This window comes from Sinohyriopsis cumingii, chromosome 12, assembly GCF_028554795.1.
Source record: "Sinohyriopsis cumingii isolate HCF-2022 chromosome 12, ASM2855479v2, whole genome shotgun sequence".
Lineage (NCBI taxonomy): Eukaryota > Metazoa > Mollusca > Bivalvia > Unionida > Unionidae > Sinohyriopsis > Sinohyriopsis cumingii.
This window is the reverse complement of record NC_142972.1, coordinates 120,112,429-120,135,525: the sequence shown is the minus strand read 5'-3', so window position 1 is coordinate 120,135,525 and position 23,097 is coordinate 120,112,429. Positions and strand designations below refer to the sequence as shown.

Here is a 23,097-nt window from a genome sequence, read left to right as displayed (position 1 = left end):
AGCCACTCTACATGATGTTCATCGACCTCACCAAGGCGTTTGACCTGGTCAGCAAAAAGGGCCTTATTGAACTTCTCCGGAAGATCAGCTGCCCCCCCCCCCCCCAACTGCCCAGCATGATAATCTCTTTCCATGTCGATATGAAGGGAACAGTCCTGTATGATGGATCCACCTCAGACTCCTTCCCCATTAACAGTGGTGTGAAGCAGGGCTGTGTGCTGGCAACAACCCTTTTCGGGATCTTCAATGCTGCCTTCAGTGGCTGGGACATGTCTGACGCATGGAGGATGGGACCTGCAGCCAAAGGACATCCTATATGGACAACTGGCTACTGGCACCAGAAACGTTGGCTGCCCCTCACTCTGTTTCAAAGATCTGTGCAAGAAGGACATGAAGGCATGCAACAGTTAACTGACAGCTGGGAAGTGCAGGCTGAGGAGCGAGGCACCTGGAGACTGACGGTCCGCAAGGGCATAGCAGACGCTGATGTGAGGAGAGGCCAGCTGGCTGCAGAGAAATGGGACAGAAAGAAGAAAGTGACAGCAACCCCAGCAACTCAGACTTCCCAGTACATGTGCACCAACTGCAACAGGGACCGTCACTCGCACATAGGCCTGCACAGCCACAGCAGACAATGCCAAAATCTCAGAGACAGACACTCCAAGGGCACTACTCACATGGTTTCATGAGACTGAGCAACCAATGATGATGATGAAGATATTGAGAGAGTAAGAGAAACGGGGTTTAGGATTTTGTGGAACAAGTACACAAATGAATGTGCAACGAACACATGAAAAAACAGGCAAAACAACCTGGCCCCTTAAAACTCAGGTGGCATGGGAGTGATAAGATCCTTACAGACTTATATAATCATGCAAAATGCACACAAATTTTTATGCCTAAAATGTTTATCAAAAGCAGCTATCAAAGTGTAACACCTAGTTTACCACAAATACTGTGTTAAAGCTAAAAAAATTACAGTTGAAATAGATGATGTACCTACCTTTTGAGTATATTCTCGACCTTTGTAATATACTCCTGTGTAACTCCTTCAGAGGCTGTTGATGCCATAACAACTGTTCCATCCTCCACCAGGATGTTCTCATTTTCTCCTGCCTTCAACAGCACAGGCATTCCGCCTGCCAGTTCTATAGCCAGTCTCATCTTCTTCAACTGGCATTACAAAATTAAAACTTCAGACCATGAACATTTCTCTGTATATAAATCATATAAGTATCTGCATCACTTATTATAACAATATATATTCACCATACATCAACACTACTGGAAAAGCAATACCTTTGTTTTGCAGGTAGGACAAAAATAGCACTAATCTGACTTGTGTTAAAAGTTATTTAATGCTTTACATTGCAACTGTTCTCAAAGGGAAATTGCATTATTGGAGAAGACGGGTGAGCTCCAGTGGAGGTCTACAAGGTGAAGGCTTGTCATCAAAGCTATAGGTACTTCATAAATATATAACAAGTGTCCATGTGTGTTTTTGTTTTCGTATTGCAACATATCAAAGGCAACCTGGGGAGTCTGTGTGTGAGATTTCAGACAGTAAAGCATAAAAATTAGATCATGCTTTTCTTCTGACATTAACTGTCACACAGTTTACATTTAACAGAAGTGCCTTGGTATGTACTGCAGCTGTTACAATGAGTTATGGATGACCAATGACCTATTATAGATCACTTTCATCCTGATTTATGAAACTCTATTTCTCACCCATGCGACAGAAAAATCTAGCTGTTTTGCTAACCTTACTTTTTTATATCTCAGTCTAGTAAAGAAGAGTTATATATGATAGTGACACAGATCACTAATTACCTGTGAATAACCCAAGCATGGACACTCATGCTACATGTAACTTTTTGTTACAATAATAGCCTATACACTACAACAGGTGTTGGCCCTGTATAGTTCCATTATTTACAATATAATTTTCTAAATTGGAACTGATGAAAATGAAACATTTTCTTGTAATAAATATGAACTATTTATTGTTAATTTCATATAACATCCATATATTAAATGTTATAATACCTCAATATTATGCAACATTTTATGTTGTTATTTTGTTTGGCTCACGCATAAAAACTGTGTACTGCAGATGACACGGTCACGCCACAGTCCTCATATACATATTTGTATTATAGCACCACATGTAAACATTTGCACGTGAACTATATTGCAAAAGTGAGAAGTTCTTTTTTTACTTTAAAGGAAATTATTGGGTGAGAAAAAGAATATATGTTGGGTTTTGGACAGAGACAAGGAATTCCCAGTCGCAGGGTTACATTACATGTCTTGGCAAACCTTGTGGGGAGACAAAGTAATCCCTTGACTGGGATTTCATTGCCTTGGTCCAAACCCCAACATAGATTCTACATGAAATGTCAAGATCTTTTCAAAGTACCTGACTGTCCTGTAGGAAGATGAATTTCATTCCCTGAAACAATGTCTTCCTCCTAGGATTACAGCTGAATGATGCAAGGCTGGGGTCAAGCTGGCTCTCTGCTAACACTGGCAGGTAGCTAGTGGGGAGAACAAGGGTTTTAAAGACTATTGACACTTGGGTGTCATACAGATTGCCACATAAGAAAGTCATGTGTGTATCATTGTAAATGTCATTATGCTTCTGATGTCATGAACATCTGCTAGTCTTCTTTTATTTTTAGTATTGAACATCAAACAATTTTATTCCAACAAACAATTACATTCTTTATTGTAGATGTAAATACTTTCGGAAAGTATTGTTTTGTTAATTAAAACAATATCTATACTAATGATATGGCTTCTTTACCTTTGCAACAAAATTTCTCTGTGAGGAATGTGAGAAAAATAATCCATCATATGCCATAATGTTGGATAGAAAATTTCCATATTCCACACATGGGTTCAAATTGTGGCAGCAACTCTGATAGACCTCACTCAGTTATGGCATTCGAACACTCTCCCATTTGTTTGCACCCCCCTTCTGATTTTGATAACTAAAAGCATCATGGATCTAAAAAATGCACAAAAATTGTAATTTCATTCATTGATTTACAATTTCTAACCTGACTGGTATCAACGGGTCCCTAACACTGTAGAATTATCGGCATTTGAATGTAAAGATGGAAGCTCCCGGTGAAAACAAGCCGTCCGACTGTACATTTCTGGTTTCTAGAACAGTCTATTTCAATCAAAACTCTGTCATCTGTGTCCACTATCTGCAATGTCTATATATAAAATTTCTAAAACAAACTGAGCAAATGAATAGGAGGAACTCTTGTATATGTGTGTTAAAAGAGATGAAAACCCAAAATTTACAGAATTATTGAGAATATCAAGATTATCAAAGACACCGAACTACATCACATCTGTTGCTTGAAAACACAGACTGACCCAAGCTAATATGGTGACCATGTTGCTATAGAAACTCCAATCTAATTGAAATCCATTAATAAGTGATATACTGTGTGAAAAGAAAAATGGATCAATGTGAAAATCAGGAGCAAAACGATTCAGAAAACTGGTAACTGAACCCAGCCAAGGTCTCATGAAAATCAAGCAACACACCAAATTTGAATGAAATCTAGTATATAAAAAAGGAAGTTAATGTCTGGAAACAGAAGTGGGTAGGGATGAAAATCATGGTCTATAACTCCTGCCAAATGATGAAACAACTTGCAGATAAAGTATTAGTTTTAAAAATGAAAAGCATCAAGGATATAAAAATGTACAAAACCTGGGTCATTACATTCACTGATTTATTATTTCTAACCTGACTGACGCCAATGGGTTCCTCATGCCAAGGAGCCCCTAACACTACTGACCTTAAACACAATAGTGGGGTTCCAACGGGTTGGTGTGAGAATACTATAATCAAAATCAGTGAAGATCTCATCAACATCTAACTGCATACCAATCTAATTCAAATCTAATAATAATTAAGCAATTTACTTGCATGAAACAACAGTGGGTGAGTGTGACAATCAGGGGTCAAAACTCAGCCAAATGATGAGGTAGAATGCTGATAATCAAACTCATCCAAGATCTCATCAAGTGCGTATTAAATCTGGTACAAAATTAATAATAAATGGATTCTATGTGTGGAAATGGAAATAGGTGGGTCCAACAACATTTCTGCTAAGCAATGACATAAAATGCAGACAATGAATTTCAGCCAGGGTCTTGTCAGTATCTAGCTGCATACCAATTTTTTATAAATCCAATCATTATGGGACATACTGTGCAGAAATGAAAGCATGATGGAAAGAAAGGATGAAAGGATTGATGTAAGTACCCACTTTAATACCCCCCATTTTCTGCCAGAAGTGAGTCACACAAATGAGTCAAACATGAAAAAGGGTAGCAACCATTAGGATTGGGGAGGCATGTTTTCTCAAATTTAATTCATGTTGTCCTGAATTTCCATAATTTTATCCTCAGCCTTTGATTCATATCCATGTTGCCATAGCTTGTGATCACGATGATAGCTGACAGGTATTACAGTGCACTAAGCTGAAAGTCAATTGGTTGCCTTTGCATCCAAAAAGTTGTGTCAGGAGTGACAAATTTAAATTGTATGCCATAATCAGCAACCAGAAAATGCAGTTGCGTGCAATTTAGTCAACAACCCAGTCCCTTAAAGACTGTGAAATTGCTGGTTCCGAGAAATGTTTACATGTGATGATTCTGGCTCACAGCTTTTTTTTAAAGTAATCTTGATTATTTACATGTATCAGTGTTTTGTTATGAGCACTTTTTTGCATCTTGACAGGGCCTGAAAATAGCAGTGGTTCAGGGCCAAAGATCTGCAGTTTTCCCAGTCAGACCCAAGAGATGAACTTGTCAGAAGTCTGTTGGACCTCCCAATTTTCCCCCCAAAATGGAAATTAAAAGTATTCCTCTGCAGTCTCAGAACTTTTTCTTACACAATGTGAAAAATGTCAACAAATATATATGCAAAATTACATAAAAGCAATGTTCAATGAACCCTACTAACATTTTCGCTCTGTACATGATAGACTGTGTAGAGAAAAGTGTGAGCCACTGCTATTTTACCTCTAAATTTGTGCACCCTTCCACATGAGTATCAAAGTCCCAAAACCTAATGTCTGACCTCGTTCAAAGGATTTTCACCATATTACTAAGAAAGAGACAATTCCAAAGTTGTCGTTCAATAAGGCTCAAGATATTTGATATAATGACTGGCTAAAAGAGATAATCATCCAGAGGAAGTTAGTCTGAATCACAGACATCAGAACCATGCTATTTATTTTTGGGGTGTACCAAGGCTCATGTAACTGAGACAAGGTAAAACCATATCTTACATGTAAAATATACTTTGATGTAGCTTTCCTGTGTATCACTTTCATATCTTACATGTAAAGTATAATCTGATGTAACCTTCCTGTGAATCATTTTCATGTATTATATGCAAAGTGTACTCTTGTGTAACCTTCATGTGTATCACTTGCACGTATTACATTTAAACTACTTTGATGTAACCTTCATGTGCATCACTTACATGTATTACATTTAAACTACTTTGATGCAACCTTCATGTTTATCACTTGCACGTATTACATTTAAACTACTTTGATGTAACCTTCATGTGCATCACTTACATGTATTACATTTAAACTACTTTGATGTAACCTTCATGTTTATCACTTGCACATATTACATTTAAACTACTTTGATGTAACCTTCTTCATGTGTATCACTTGCACGTATTACATTTAAACTACTTTGATGTAACTAACCTTTGTGTGCATCACTTACATGTATTACATTTAAACTACTTTGATGCAACCTTCATGTGTATCACTTGCACGTATTACATTTAAACTACTTTGATGTAACCTTCATGTGTATCACTTGCATGTATTACATTTAAACTACTTTGATGCAACCTTCACGTGTATCACTTGCACGTATTACATTTAAACTACTTTGATGTAACCTTCATGTGTATCACTTGCACGTATTACATTTAAACTACTTTGATGTAACTAACCTTCATGTGTATCACTTGCACGTATTACATTTAAACTACTTTGATGTAACCTTCATGTGTATCACTTGCACGTATTACATTTAAACTACTTTGATGTAACCTTCATGTGTATCACTTGCACGTATTACATTTAAACTACTTTGATGTAACCTTCTTGTGCATCACTTACATGTATTACATTGAAACTACTTTGATGTGACCTTCTTCATGTGTATCACTTGCACGTATTACATTTAAACTACTTTGATGTAACCTTTTTGTTTATCACTTACATGTATTACATTTAAACTACTTTGATGTGACCTTCTTCATGTGTATCACTTGCACGTATTACATTTAAACTACTTTGATGTAACCTTCTTCATGTGTATCACTTGCACGTATTACATTTAAACTACTTTGATGTAACCTTCATGTGTATCACTTGCACGTATTACATTTAAACTACTCTGATGTAACCTTCTTGTGTATCATTTACATATCTTACATTTATGGTGTATTCTGTGTAACATCACTTTAAAATTTTGTAACAAACACATCATAATCTTTCTACTGATGCTTCTACAACTGCAGTAGTTGCAGTCAGAGAACAGAGACTTATGAATCCGTATTAAATAATGCAGGAGAAACAAATATATTGACCCCAAAACTCATTTTGAAAAATATATCTTCTCTCAAAATGAATTTGTTGTATATATTTTTTATATGCTGGCAAGACAGGAAAATGTTTCTGAAAATAATATTTTATAACAAGAGTCTCTCAAAGGAAGTGAGACTCCCTTGGATTAAAAGAATTTACAGAAATTCAAGGTAAGATCATTTCTTTCCTGTAACTGCTGAGCACTGAAACCATTCTCGACCATTATCATTTTCAAAACAGCTGCTATGGGGGCCATGTTTAATATCAGATTTAGGACCAAGAAGACATCGTAAGAAGTAGAATCCCTATGCTGATAAGACTTTGTGACTTCCATTTAGGACCAACTAGACATCATAAGAAGTAGAATCCCCATGCTGATAAGACTGTGATTTCCATTTAGGACCAACTAGACAGCATAAGAAGTCATACAATACAACCAGCCATCTAGACGTGGTGATAACAAGATTTTCAAGATCACCATTGTGGCAGCCTATTGGAAGTCAGGCTGACAACACTTTCATTTACAACTAATCAGATATCATAATATCAAAACAAGTCTTTTAGTGAAAAACCCATGTTGATATGACCATTATTTCAAGACAAATAGGAACAAAAGATTTTCAAGATGGCTACTATCATTGCCATATTGTACATCTGAGCAGCACCATTTTCATTTTGGACCAACTAGGCATCAAAAGAAGCCATTTAGTATTAAAACAAACTAAGTACTTTAAGAAGTCTTCTGGTAAAAACCCCACGGCAATATAATTTTTTATAAATGGAGTAGCAATAACAAGATATTCAAGATGGCGTAAAAATAACAAGATTTTCAAGATCACTGCTGTGGTGACAATATTGGATGTCAGTTTGGCACCATTTTTGTTTAAAACCAACCAGATATCATAGTCTTTTAGTGAAAACTCCATGCTGATATGACCATCCTAGATGTTCAAGTGGCACCATTTCATTAGGACCAACCAACAAGAGCATGTGATGAATGTGTGTGTGAAGTCTGATGGCAATTCTAGATGTAGTTTAGTGGGAGCAGTGATGGCAAACTTGTGCTAATGGATGGATGGATGGTCAGACAAAAGACTATCCCATAATTTCTCCTGGTTTATGACCTGTAGAGCAATAAGTGACAATAAATTTCTTATGCTATTTACTTTTTTGAAATTGATGAATTTTTTAAAGTGGGAAAAACTGTATATGCAGGTTGACTGCTCATAAATTTGTTGATAAATGTTTGTTTTCTATGGTAATCACACTTCACCTGATGTAAGTGACATTTGAATCCTTTAAATTAAGTACAAATTCTGCTTATATAACATCCATGCAATCACATTAAAAAGATAATATTTTATTGACTTTCAGTTTGTAACCATTGTCACATATAGATTTTTAGTTATTTCTACAATTTCTCTTTGCATTTATAATCACTATTTCAACAAATCAGTAAACTCTCTTCACATTTATAATCACTGTTCAAAACCCTATTTGCATTTATAATCACTGTTCAAAACTCTATTCGCATTTATAATCACTGTTTAAAACTCTATTCCAATCACTGATTAACAACACTGTAATACTAAAACTACTAAAGTCAGATTTAATTAGAAATGTATTCATGGAAGTCTGACCACAGTATCAACAAGCAAATAAACACAAACCTAAACTGATGTATGACGGACAGTGGATGGACAACATGCAATGTGATCTATTCAGACAATTTAAAAATTTCAGTGTCCAATATCATATGCGTAAGGAGTTAACATATATTGATACTCTACCTTTCTGGCTCTGGCTTGGGAGCTTGTTCCTGCAGGTGCTTGATATAATCCTCCAGATACTGTGGGAAAACTATTGGCTTCAAGGCCACCAAGGCACAGATCACCTGCACAATTAAAACTTAAACATTAATCATTTAACTTCAAATGACCTATCATTTTTACAGGTGGAGTTTCAACATCGGACAGGAGTTTGTCTAGCTGCTGTCTAGTTCAGTTTCAGAAACTGCAGTTCCAAATTCCCAAGGTGATCATGTTGCTTGCTAAATTTCTCCATTCAATGTAAAAAAAATTTTACAAAATTTCACATGGCAGTCATATTCTTCAGCCATAAGCAATACTCAATTCAATACAAGATTATGTCCAATAACTGTAATTGCTGCCTTTGCTGTTATTTTTCCAAGTATGGCCAGTAATCTGAATATTCCTTTTTATGCTTCCGTACTGACTGTTTTGCCCATTTGTCTTCAATATCTTTTTTGTTTGCTGGACAACATTTCTAGATAATACTGTACAAATGCAATTTGCGAAAGTTTAATCATGCAGGGGTTTTGCATGATAGACATGGGTAGATTTAAGCACCTAAGGTATTCCTGTGAATTGAGTCTGGTTCTCTACCCTACTCCATGGAATCTAATACAAAAACCCAGATCTAGACCAAATCTGGACAAATATCCAGATTTGACTGTAATGTTCATATCCTGCAGTTATTCCTTAAGACTGTTAATTTAGGGGACATTTCAGTGAACATTATAGTCAAATCGTAAAGGGTTGGCAGCCTCTAAGTTGGTCATTCAGGAAGTAGTTGATACATAAAAGTGTGTGTGTGTGATTTGGATTTTTAATGTAGCTTTAACAATTTTTCAGTCATATCGCTACGATGTCTGCAGTGTGACAGTTTATAGTGATGTCTAGCACTGTGGCATCATGCCGCAGACATGTAGCATGATGTCCTACCCAGTCACATTATCCTGACACCAGGCTGACCAGTCCTAACACTAACTTCTTAATACTGAGCGCCAAGTGAGGCAGCTGTTAGTACCATTATTGTAAGTCTTTGGTATGACTTGGCTGGATGTGGATGCTCTAACCACTAGGCCACCGGAGCGGTGATACATAAAAGGTGCAACTTCTTATCTTTACAAGGAGAAATCCTGCCCACCCATCCCCATAAATAAATAAATACACTTATTAATCAGCAGATCACTCTCCTTAAATCCACGCAGTCAAAAATGTAAAAGGTCTCACAACTTACATTAATCAGTAGAGCACTCTCCTTAAATCCATGCAGTCAAAAATGTAAAAGGTCTCACAACTTACATTAATCAGTAGAGCACTCTCCTTACATCCACGCAGTCAAAAATGTAAAAGGTCTCACAATTTACATTAATCAGTAGAGCACTCTCCTTACATCCATGCAGTCAAAAATGTAAAAGGTCTCACAACTTACATTAATTACTCAACATGGCCTTTTTGGAATGACAGAGTGGCACTTCTTATGGTGGACACCAGGGTACCCATAATTTTATTGTCAACCATATTCTGGCCATCAAAAACCACTACTGATTCATTTTACTATGTATTTAGACGACATTTGTCCAAATAAGTTAACTTTGAAAGTGTGTACAATTATAAAAATGGCATGATTTTATTTTCAAAACATGTTACTTCAGTGCAAAACAAAATCCATTCCAAAGATTTTCTAAAATTTTATTCAAAATAAAATGTAAATTAATGGGGTTATGAGTTCTGGCATTTCTCAAGGACAAGTTATATATATAAATATTAGGAAATAAACTCAACTTCGTCATAAATACATCTTATAAGCAAACAGCATCTTTGTGAAGAAACTCATTCAGATAGTATTTACATTACCTCCCCATGCCACACATATACACTACTCCCTGGACAACTTGCAAACCTGTTAATAACATGGGATCACTTACATTACCTCCAAATGCCACACATATACACTACTCCCTGGACAACTTGCAAACCTGTTTATAACATGGAATCACTTACATTACCTCCTCATGCCACACATATACACTACTCCCTGGACAACTTGCAAACCTGTCAATAACATGGGATTACTTACATTACCTCCCCATGCCACACATATACACTACTCCCTGGACAACTTGCAAACCTGTTTATAACATGGGATCACTTACATTACCTCCAAATGCCACACATATACACTACTCCCTGGACAACTTGCAAACCTGTTAATAACATGGGATCACTTACATTACCTCCCCATGCCACACATATACACTACTCCCTGGACAACTTGCAAACCTGTTAATAACATGGGACCACTTACATTACCTCCCCATGCCAAACATATACACTACTCCCTGGACAACTTGCAAACCTGTTTATAACATGGGATCACTTACATTACCTCCAAATGCCACACATATACACTACTCCCTGGACAACTTGCAAACCTGTTTATAACATGGGATCAGGACTGGATCCCATTTTGTTTACTAGAAAAATATTATTTAAAAACTGCTCCTATTTGTTGAAAGTCAAGAAAATTGTGATCAATATTGATAAATAAAACCTTTAAGTAATGCTTGTTTAGTTTTTGAAAATGGTGGTAAGTACCTGGAGATTTGAATCAACATCATGAAATTCTAAAATTTTAATAAATTTTGTTACATACCGTTTCCAAACAACATTCTCAGTACAATGTAAAAACAACTAGTATTCAATAAAATTTCAATCAATGAAAATGTTACCAAAGCCAATAGCAAGACTTTAATAAATAAATACCAACTAAATAAGTTCTGTCAAGTGAAATTCACGTTCCGAGTTCTTTTTAATTCAGTTTCACAATAATCAGCATAAATGCAATATGCCCTCTTGTATTTAAAGATGAAAAATGACAATCTACATCACAGCTATGTCCATGAACATGTCTGTATTTAAACATGAAAAATATCACTCTACATCACAGCTATGTCCATGAACATATCCCTATTTAAACATGAAAAATGACAATCTACATCACAGCTATGTCTATGAACATGTCTGTATTTAAACATGAAAAATGTCACTCTACATAACAGCTATGTCCATGAACATGTCTGTATTTAAAGATGAAAAATGTCAATCTACACCACAGCTATGTCCATGAACATATCTGTATTTAAACATGAAAAATGTCACTCTACATCACAGCTATGTCCATGAACATATCTGTATTTAAACATGAAAAATGTCACTCTACATCACAGCTATGTCCATGAACATATCTGTATTTAAACATGAAAAATGTCACTCTACATCACAGCTATGCCCATGAACATATCTGTATTTAAACATGAAAAATGTCACTCTACATCACAGCTATGTCCATGAACATATCTGTATTTAAACATGAAAAATGTCACTCTACATCACAGCTATGTCCATGAACATATCTGTATTTAAACATGAAAAATGTCACTCTACATCACAGCTATGTCTATGAACATATCCCTATTTAAACATGAAAAATGACGATCTACATCACAGCCATGTCCATGAACATGTCTGTATTTAAACATGAAAAATGTCACTCTACATAACAGCTATGTCCATGAACATGTCTGTATTTAAAGATGAAAAATGTCAATCTACATCACAGCTATGTCCATGAACATATCTGTATTTAAACATGAAAAATGTCACTCTACATCACAGCTATGTCCATGAACATATCTGTATTTAAACATGAAAATTGTCACTCTACATCACAGCTATGTCCATGAACATGTCTGTATTTAAAGATGAAAAATGTCAATCTACATCACAGCTATGTCCATGAACATATCTGTATTTAAACATGAAAAATGTCACTCTACATCACAGCTATGTCCATGAACATATCTGTATTTAAACATGAAAATTGTCACTCTACATCACAGCTATGTCCATGAACATATCCCTATTTAAACATGAAAAATGTCACTCTACATCACAGCTATGTCCATGAACATATCTGTATTTAAACATGAAAAATGTCACTCTACATCACAGCTATGTCCATGAACATATCTGTATTTAAACATGAAAAATGTCACTCTACATCACAGCTATGTCTATGAACATATCCCTATTTAAACATGAAAAATGACGATCTACATCACAGCCATGTCCATGAACATGTCTGTATTTAAACATGAAAAATGTCACTCTACATAACAGCTATGTCCATGAACATGTCTGTATTTAAAGATGAAAAATGTCAATCTACATCACAGCTATGTCCATGAACATATCTGTATTTAAACATGAAAAATGTCACTCTACATCACAGCTATGTCCATGAACATATCTGTATTTAAACATGAAAATTGTCACTCTACATCACAGCTATGTCCATGAACATATCCCTATTTAAACATGAAAAATGTCAATCTACATCACAGCTATGTCTGTAAGAGCCTAATTAAATGCTGTGTTTTGACCTCCAATGTTATGGATGCATATTTTGTATTGTTACTATGCTCTGTATTATGACATTAGTTACACGGTTTGTATCAAATCAAGTTGTGGGCGAGGAAAAAAGAAAAGTAAAAAGGCTTTAAAACTTATACCTGCAAAAGAGATACCAGTAATGGTTGTGTGGCAGGTCAACTGTAAATTGTAGTGATAATCTATAAACCTGGATTTGGTGCATAAGGTCTATTTTAAGACATTCAAATTGCACAGGATGTATAAATAGATGCTTACATACACTTTACTAATAAAAAAATTTATTAGTGAGATGGCAGTGATCCAGGATGGTGAGTGCTTTAGACCACTCGGGGTCCCCTCTTTTGGACTTTAATAGAACTTTTTCAGGATTAGTTTGGATTCACTTCATAATACTACAAGTTCCACTCATATTTTCATTTATAACTTTGATAATTAAATTATGTTTCATAAAACTTGTTGGTTTTGCTTCTCTCTTACTTAGTTTATGACCATAGAGTTGTAACATATGGTTCATTATGGAGAAGTGAGTTCCAGAGTTTGTAGTGAACTTAAATTTACTAAACTGTCACTGTAAGATTTCCTAAAGGATGAGAAGATACACTATTACTTGCAATAAAATCATGACATCAATATTATACTAACAGAACAATAAAAATTAATCAAGTTTCAATGTTGACAGTTGTTTCACAAAATAAATGTCCATAGTTTTTGAAGAAAAAAAGGAATCTTGTTTTGCTGTGAATCAACAAAAAGCTGTGACACAATATGCAATGTTTTTGCATACATCTGATGGTTGTTAAAACCTTGGAATAATGTTGTTAATGATCCTTCAGAGGCTGGGTATCTTGAAAATAAACGAAATTTATACTAAAAAGCAAATCATTTCATTAAAAAAGCTCTTTACTGGCAATTATTTTTAATGTGATTATAAAACAAGTATTCAGCCATCAAACATTACCACCATTCCTTGGTGTTCTCAATCCCCAGTGGGTTATGGCATTCCCTTAGTGTTGTTTTTTTAGGTCCTTCATGCCCTTGCTTATAGAAGACTTTATCAATTAAAAGCCAGAGCAAAACATCAACAAGCATTCACACATTTGACTGGAGTTGTGGTAGGGCTTTACAGTAGGATGACTGGGTCTTGGAGATACAATAATTCACTATAAAATGTCCTTTTTCTGTCAGATATATTACCTGATCACATTAATATTTGGAGAATTGGTAATAAAAGGAGAAAATGCACAAGAATCCAACCTTTACCAGTGACACCCTTGGCAGGAAATGTTGCTGGAGTCACTATGTCAAGGATAAAACCAATACCCTGAATTAAGGAAGCAAAGATGAAGGTCACATCAACACACAGGTAACAAAAAATGAATTAATTTTTCTTAACAAGTAAACTTCTGGGCAAATGCAGAAAAAGCTATAACCCATGCATCTGATGAGGCTGTGCAGTCAGTCATTAACATGGTCTAGTGGTCTATTTGGACCACAGCCAAAGCTATAAACCCATGCATGTGAAGAGGCTGTGCAGTCATTAACATGGTCTAATGGTCATTTGGACCAGAGCCAAAGCTACAAACCCATGCATGTGAAGAGGCTGTGCAGTCAGTCATTACCATGGTTAAGTGGTAATATGGACCACAGCCACCAGATCTATTTAATTCAAACCCCTTCTCAACAATACAAACTCTTGAAGGTCAAAGCTTGAGAAGGTTGACTGTGCATGTCAGTAAACAACTTTAATGCTGTCTCATATTAAAAAATTGTCTTTCAAACAGGAGGCTTGCAGAGGGCCTCAAATATCAGGAAATGCAATTTTCATATTACATATCTGATTCTGTGAAATGTCAGAGGGTACTGAAAGTATCTTCCACTGATGCCAAGGCCTTTCTGGAACAACAAGACAAGTATGGTCCCCATAACTATTTTCCATACATTTTAAGTGCCTGAGAGCATGGATCAGGTCTTGAAGAGCTGGTTCTCTTGATATATTGATCAAGGAAAGCAAATAAATGACAATTTTCTAACTGCCCACAAATGTCAACCTGTTTCGGCTACATAATCCAGATGCATCAATAGGACAATTGAACCATCCAATAGGCACTACAAATGGATATAGAGAGAGAGCATGCAATTCAGTTACCCTGCATGCCAAAGGTACAGCCAGACAAAACTGTGTTGGGATTAAGGTGAGTAATAATTTGGGTTGAAATTGGTCATAAAGTCCAACAGGTCTTTGTCAGTGCATATATGTCTACCATATTGTCCAACATATAAGAAATCATGGAGTAGTAGCTCTTGATGGTAACAGAAGCTAACTTCTCTCCCACCAAAGAACCAGAAAAAGAAATTAACAAACAGAGAGATAAAGGCCTGCATGGTGATCATGTTGCCCTTGCACCAGCCCAAGTACAACATCTGGTATACAGGAGGACACCTAGCAGTGACATGGGTAGGTAATTATAACAGTATGTGTAAGAGTTTCTTCCCATATATGCTATCTGCATTATGTACGATATATGAGGTAGCAGAGTTTATTTCCAAACATTAATGTGACCCAGTAATGTACCCAACTGAATAACAGATATCTGAAAATATGCTACAGTTATGAATAGGAGATGCAAAATATGGCTCTCTGGTCTGAGAACAACATATGCTACATAATGAAACAGCAGATCTGGGTCTTTCCAGCTTAACATGATTTAAAAACAAAAGAAATCTGAACCTTGCAGAATTTTATATATATGATACTGATGGGCCTGTGAATATGATAATACATGGGAAAATTTAACAGGTAAGAAAAGTAAACAGCAATCATTAAATTTAGATGAAAAACAAAATGTCCCTCAGCAAAAAACAAAATCATCCAAAATCAGCCGATGAGGCAGTCATATTGGATGTAAGATCAACACCTTTTAAGACCAACTTGACATCTTTATAAGACTTCTGGTGAAAATCCCTATGTAAATATGACCAAAAATTCACAAGTTTTTCAAGATGGCACCACAGTGGCCATACTGAACAGAGATATTGGAAATGCTTAATTATGCGTATCTGTATGCCAATTTTTGATCTGGGACTCAGAAATTCACTGAGGCGGGAGTTCTCCGTACGCATGTAATAGGTGTGTGGCAAAATTCAAAGACTTGCCAGTCCTGCTTCAGCCACCTGCTTTGTGGGAAAATGTGTTGATCAATTAGCTGTGCTGATATTTACAATGACATAATTCAGTGACTGAAAGACCCCTTGATGTACATACATGTTGCCATTATAAGAGTACATCAAAAAAGAACATGATGTAATAGCTGGGCGGCAAGTTCAAAGGCTTTGATTGGTGGCCGAGTGGGAAAATGTACTGATATTTACAGTGATTGAATTCAGAGTCAGAAAGACCCTGAGATGTACATGTGGTCATCTATAAAAGTACATCAAATAAACAACTTTAGCTTTCGTTATTGTGTTCATTTCCGAATGTATCGGAATAAGTAGTGCATGAGAATCAAGACATGTTGAGACTTAGACAAAATGCCATTCGTAAATTTGGATAAGTATTTTTGGGGTTAAATGGCAAACTTACGAAGATTGTAATGAGATTCAGAAGAGTGTTAAAGCTGCTAGAATTGACAGTTCGGATAGGACACTAGCTACGTGTAAGAAAGTGTGTGATGCCTAGCTTAGTGTTTGGAATAAGTCCTTACTTGGATTGACAAAATTCAGTATCACTCTGATGGACGAACAAGAACTATGAGCTATTTAAGAGGTACATTGACTGACCAAACTCTTTTTTTTTTGCCCCTCACCTTAGCCTGGTTAGTTCTAGTGTTGTAGCGAAATGTATTCATCAATAGATCAGTAACTAGGCCTAGTTTTTATATCAATGTCATTGACAAACAAACTCTTGCCCATTCACAAGCATATGTTTTGATAGCTGACTGACCATTAACCCTTTTCCAAGTAAGGTAGCAACTATCAATTTCCTTTGATGATAAAACATACAAACATGTGTTTTAAGATCAGAATCGGTGATCTGGATATATATCAACTGCCTCTTGTACACTATTTCATCATAAAATTAGTTTGAAACTGTAAGTGAACCAGTAGGCCTAACGGGAAATAATGGTGGACTTCGCCAAGTCGGGGATGTACCAGTTTATTAGATTGTCTTTTTTCATAAATCATCAGGCAAATATTTTTAGGAAAATATACAAATCATTGAAAGCAAAGCCATGGTATTATTTTATTAAAGATTTAACTTTAAACTGCAAATTATGTAGGTAAGAAACGTATAGGACAACGCCATGTTGTGGAATTCGCGAGATGCGCATTGACATCTTAGCTATTTTCCTACTCAACACATATTTGCGAAAATACGGGGGGAAAAAACTGCAAATCAGATGCTATTTAATTTAACCATTGCCTAAAATTACTACAAGGATGTAGACAAATAAATAAACCATAAATTTGCAATCCTGTCAATGGACTGTTGTAATGAAGCTATATTAAAGTGAGTGATTACATTACGAAAACCTCTCCATCTAAAAATAGATGCACTCACACCTGTGTTGATTCTGTAGGAAAGGGACTGCAACTTTTGATGGTGGGATTCCTATTTTTACCAAAATGGGAGTCCTGGACTCCTAGTTTTAAAATCCTAGTGAGACCTCTGCTGAACATCAGACCATCATTTCATTCAGGACTAAGTAGCACCATCAGAGATCTTCTGTTCAAAACCACATGTCAATAAAACTGTCCATTTTGGATGTGCAGTGATATGATGTTCAAAATGGGTGCCATATTGGACATCAGACTGGCACCAATATCATATAGAACCAAGTAAACATCATAAGAAGTCTTGTCAGTACCACCTTTTATTTTGGAGGAGTGCCCATAACAAGATTTTTAAGATAGCAGCCACGATAGTTATAATGGACGCAGAGATGCTGCCAGGATTTCACCTCAAGTCATATAAGCATCTGTTGATGTTCCTTATCTATATACAGATATTGTTCTGTACTTAGGACCCCCGTTCTGTCAGCTGTCTGAAGGAGCATATGCATAGACAGCATTAAATTAAAATTTGTATACTCTGCTGATTACATTTTTTGCCACAATTTGAAATTAATTTGTGGGAATTCTCGCACATCACTGCAGTAGTGACAAGATTTTCAAGATGGCTGCTCCAATAAGACCTATTTTAATTTTTGACGTCTAGACATCATATGAAACTTTTTAGTGAAAACCTCATGTCAATTCAAAGGCTATAACAAAATTTTCAAGATGGCTGCCCTGTAGTCTAAGAAACACCATTTTCATTTAGGACCAACTAGAGCATAAGACGGTTATGTATTGAGGTGCATTGATAACATTTTTTTGACATATGACAGCTGTTGGACAATGAAGAACAAGCTCTTCTGGTCTTAATACTAATACTAGTACCCCAACACCTACCTTGTGGACGGAGTACTAACATGAGCATATATGTGTCACTGGAGCAAGCCAGGTGTGAATCACACCTGGCGTTCTTTTAGCCTAATATCAACAATTTGAACATATTCCTTCCATATAATGAAATAAATTGAGTAGTCCTCTTATTTAATACCGAAAGTATCGCAAATCATTGTAGAAATAGTTGTAAAATCTCATTTACCCTTCTTATCCGATATTTTTGTTTAGATCATCTGCCATATTAGTTCAAATAATGATTACTTCCTTTCTCAGCCTCATTTGTTTGTGTGCCATATAAGAACATTGAAGCCTTATTTGGAAACGTAAACAAATCGTAGTAAAAATATAGCACAGTTAGAGTCAGAAATTTTGCGCATTAAAAGTAAATACCGTTTATCTGCAACTTTGAAATTCCACCAAGAAGCCATTATTTGCTATACAGTGTAGAATATCCAAATATGGTCTGGCAAGCCTTATATAAAAAAAGGGACATTGGCGAGAGTATCACATTATCTGTCATGGCGGACACGGTAAGGTTAATGTAACCATGCCAATTTATTTTATCATGTAAGAGCTTAATAAATTAAAAATAACCCAAACTTCTTTCACAACACAATTATACTTATGTAGTAGATTTCTACACTATTTGTTTTTCTGACTTTAGAGACTATTTTTTTTGTTCCATTACATGGTATGGATCAGTTCATAGCCTCAACCACAACAGATCAAGTTGAGGCTACGTCATCGTAGCTATTCTGGTCTATGATCAGAAAAACTAAAATACTTATTGTGATTTAGTACCTTGATAGTGACACTGATTTTATTCATGACGAGCAGTGAACAGTCTTGTTGCCACTCACTGACAATGTGCCCGCCCAAGATGCACATGCTGGCTTTGATGGACTTTTTGGCCACAGAATCCAAACAGGACGTGCTGATAACCAAAGGCTCATATACAACTCTGTGAACAGACAAATATTTCTCAGTAACTATCTTCTGCATAGAGGATCTCACAAAAGGGTTCATTTTAGATATGAAATTGATGAAACAAGTACAGGGTCAAGAAGAAAGTGGCATGCTGGATTATTCAATGAATTTAATAACTTTCATATTTTAAAATAGGCATTACTGTTACTGTGACATCACTTGTAATATTTATTAAAAAATCAAGATCTTTGCTTAATATCATCCTCAAAGCCCCAAATAATGAGTGCGGACACGTTTCCAATACTCCACATTACGTTTGCCACCTGTCTCATTAATGGCAACTGTGACCTTGACAATGACCATCAAATCATCAGGCTTCTTTGTCTCATCAAGAGCAAACCTACCCACGTCAAACTGTAGTCACACTGACCTTGCACTTCAGATATACATGTAATCAACATGCTTCTTGTATCAGCAACAGTCATACATATATAAACAGCCTTGAACTCTGACCTTCAAATCAGACAATGACTTTATATTTTATTGTGCAAATCATCTGCAAAGTTTCGTAAGAACCCCATGTTGATATGACTTCCACTTAGGAGGAGTAGAGATAATAAAATTTGTTTAAACATTTATTCTATGGCCATATTAGATGTCAGGTCAGCAACAATCTGATTTAGGACCAAGTAGACATCAAAATAGTCTTTTGGTAGAAACCCATGTTGATATAAAGGCCTGTACAATTGGAGAAGTGACAAGATTTTCAAAATGACTGTCATGGTGGCCAAGTTTGTGGTCCAATCAGCACCATTTTCATTCAGAACATCATATGAAGTCTTTTGGTGAAAACATCCCAAGATTTTTATGATGACTGGCCACACTGGCACTATTTTCACTTCGGACCAACTTGGCATCATAAAAAGTCCTATTCTGAACTTATGGACAGACACAAAAAGACAATGGGCCTTCCCAAGCTTCTTTGGTGGTCATTGACCAGTAGATATAAAATAAAATACTGCATTCAAAGTGCAGTGGCAATTCCAATATCTACCTACACCCAATACCACAAGACTTTTTGTGCCACACCACCTGAATACTACTTCAGTAAGACAGAAATAGACAATTATGCTCTGTCCTGCCCTTCCAAATGACTGTCCCGCTACACCTTCTGTACATTCCTTTGGCCCTTCAACGCATCATATAGCGTTCTCATAAAAACTATCTCACTTTCTATACACCTCAATGGCCAAAATCGTTGCTTAATTAACTGTTCTGAATCATTTGCTTTACCTACTTGCAAGCCACATCCCCTAATTGAATTAAACACCAATTACAGATCTATGAATCTTGCCTGAGGTAAGTTTTAAGTCTTACCACAAAGGATCCGTCCTGGAGGCATCTCATTCAAGTTTACTAACCCAAATGATACATAAAATAAGGAGTATTTGTCATTAAAACCAAATGCAACATTAAACCATACCATTTCACAAAGGTTATTTCTTGGGATTTACACCTACGGAACAATGATGCCAAGTAACAAATGTACTTCCCAAGTTTGAAAATCAGAAAAGAAAAAAAGTACTATGATTGGCACATCATACACCTACCCTGTGTTTAAAAGTCCTCATTGTAGATGCAGCAGGGTATGGTCAGCTTTCATGATTACTAAGAAATGGATCTCAATGACCTTGACCTTCAGTCAGGGTATGCAGTCTTGAACCAAACATATGTAGAAAACATAGTTTACTTACCAGACTTACCATGATAGCAATCTTTGACTCATAGACCCAAAACCAATAGGTTTCTTTATTAATCTCAGTGCAAGCTATTCACAAAGACTGGTTAGAACAAACGTTATTCTGCAAAATATATTGTTCTTGGAGTCACAACAACCTAAACCTTTGTCCATTTAACTAACATGCTTCTTCCATACCATAACTGCAAGCCCTCCACAAACTCTGGTCAAGGCATGCAGTCTAAAAATTAAAGTTTTATGCAAACAACATTCCTTTTTTTTCAGTCACAGTGATCCTGACTTTTGACCTTTATATCCAATAAGTAAGTCGGCCACAAAATTTGGTAAATATACATGGTCAAAAACGGAAGTCACAACTGAGCGGACTGGATGATTGTTGCTGCTGTTGTTGTTGTAGAGTAGTCTAAAGCGCTCTCCATTAGGGTTCACTGCCATCTCACCTCTGTCTGCATGGGTTTGAGTCTCAGATTCGGCCAATGTGGGTATGCAAGAAAGCTTGCCAGTAGCTTCTCATGGGTCGGTGGTTCTTTCCAGGGATTTCCCAGGTTCATCCTCCACCATTAATACTGGCTGCCATGTACAGCCTTCATTGTGCTGAAAAATGGCGTTAAACACTACAACAACAAGTAACAAATGAAAGGTATGGGAATCAAAATTGGCACCTACCTGCAGCTGAAATGATTGGTACCAAATGCCTACAAGACCTGATGATTCATACTTTAACACTACAGCAACCTTCACAGATATAGCAAAGACATAAAAAAACAGGTTCAATTAAAAGTTAATGTAAACAAGACATTAAAACACGATTTGACTGTAAGTGCTGCATGCAGATGGTGCTGTCATAGAAATAGCAATGGTGCTGTTCCGTGGCAGCAACTTTAATAACACATGCATTTTGTAATTAACAAATCTTATGCCAGTTTAGTGAAGTCATTCTTACGTGTAAGAACTCTTTGGGGAGCCAAAAAATATCTGATCCCCATCGTTTAGAATTCGTTCTCCAGAAACCTTCTCTTTATTTACCCAGGTTCCAAACTTGGAAATGTCTTTTAGCTTCAACACTGGCAGGCGATTAACATTGCCCTGTAAATGATAAGTGAATAGACTAAATATAAACAGAACTGAATCTCAAGATAGTCAGACTTAGTACATCCAGTAACTATGGTTTTTAAAGGTTTAAAAGTGGATTTACTGTTCTGTAATTAAAGGACTTTCTTTTTTTCATTAAGAGAAACAAGGTCCAGTTTAAAATTTACATGAAGCTCAGTTCAATACTCACATCAAGTCCAGTTTTTTAATTTATTATTTTTTAATTATTTCTCTAGAGCGTCTGTGAATGGCACCTAGATCCTTCATTTGGAGGGGTGGATAGACCAATCACAAGAAAAAAGATTCTGGGAATATGTACAGGATTCTGAAAGTGAGGCAGGTCATGAAAACCCTAAAGAAAAAGAAAATTCTGGAGTCCATAATTTTTTGCAACATATTTCATTTGGAAGATTTCATGGGCTTCAACATTTTGATGTTTCCGATTGGTCTAAAAATAATTTGTTTCTAGTCGCATGACCATCTGTTTTTTTTGCTGCTGACCCATGTACTTCTTCCACAAGGGTTAAAAAAATTCCTGAAATTTATTTGTGTATCTAGCTAAGCCAGTTTAGCCCAGTACTTGAAGCACTTAGTATATCAAATATACAAATCATTATGATATAACCCTACCTACCTTCCCTATTTTTTAAAACAATACAACAGGAAACATATTTTCATTTTGGCTTTATCAACAAGAATGGATTTGAAACTGAAAACACAAGTCTCCCCCCCCCCATGACAATTAATGTCACTCTGTGACAACTGTTCTTGCCAGAAAGAATGGAAAAATCAAATAAGGTGATTAAAATGACATTTTGTTGGAGTATGATCTAGAAAATCTCTAATTTTTGTCTTTTCTGCCAAATTGAAATAATTCTGCCAATTTCAGTTGAAAACAGAAAGCTTAAGTTCTGCAAAACTGGCATAAGTTTGAACTTTGTTCAAAAGATGGCAAGGA

General features: G+C 36.0%; 1 protein-coding gene across 1 annotated transcript in view; it reads right to left on the bottom strand.

Annotated features, from left to right (window-relative positions):
* LOC149787345 (nibrin-like) overlaps positions 1-23,097 on the bottom strand; it is an 82,746-nt gene that overhangs the window by 49,267 nt on the left and 10,382 nt on the right. The window contains exons 3-7 of the mRNA XM_089977897.1: positions 21,991-22,133; positions 19,163-19,322; positions 8,444-8,547; positions 2,423-2,540; positions 1,004-1,173 (exon numbers count right to left, since the gene is read on the bottom strand). Coding sequence (XP_089834023.1) covers positions 1,004-1,173; positions 2,423-2,540; positions 8,444-8,547; positions 19,163-19,322; positions 21,991-22,133 — 695 coding nt within the window. The remainder of the gene's footprint in view (positions 1-1,003; positions 1,174-2,422; positions 2,541-8,443; positions 8,548-19,162; positions 19,323-21,990; positions 22,134-23,097) is intronic.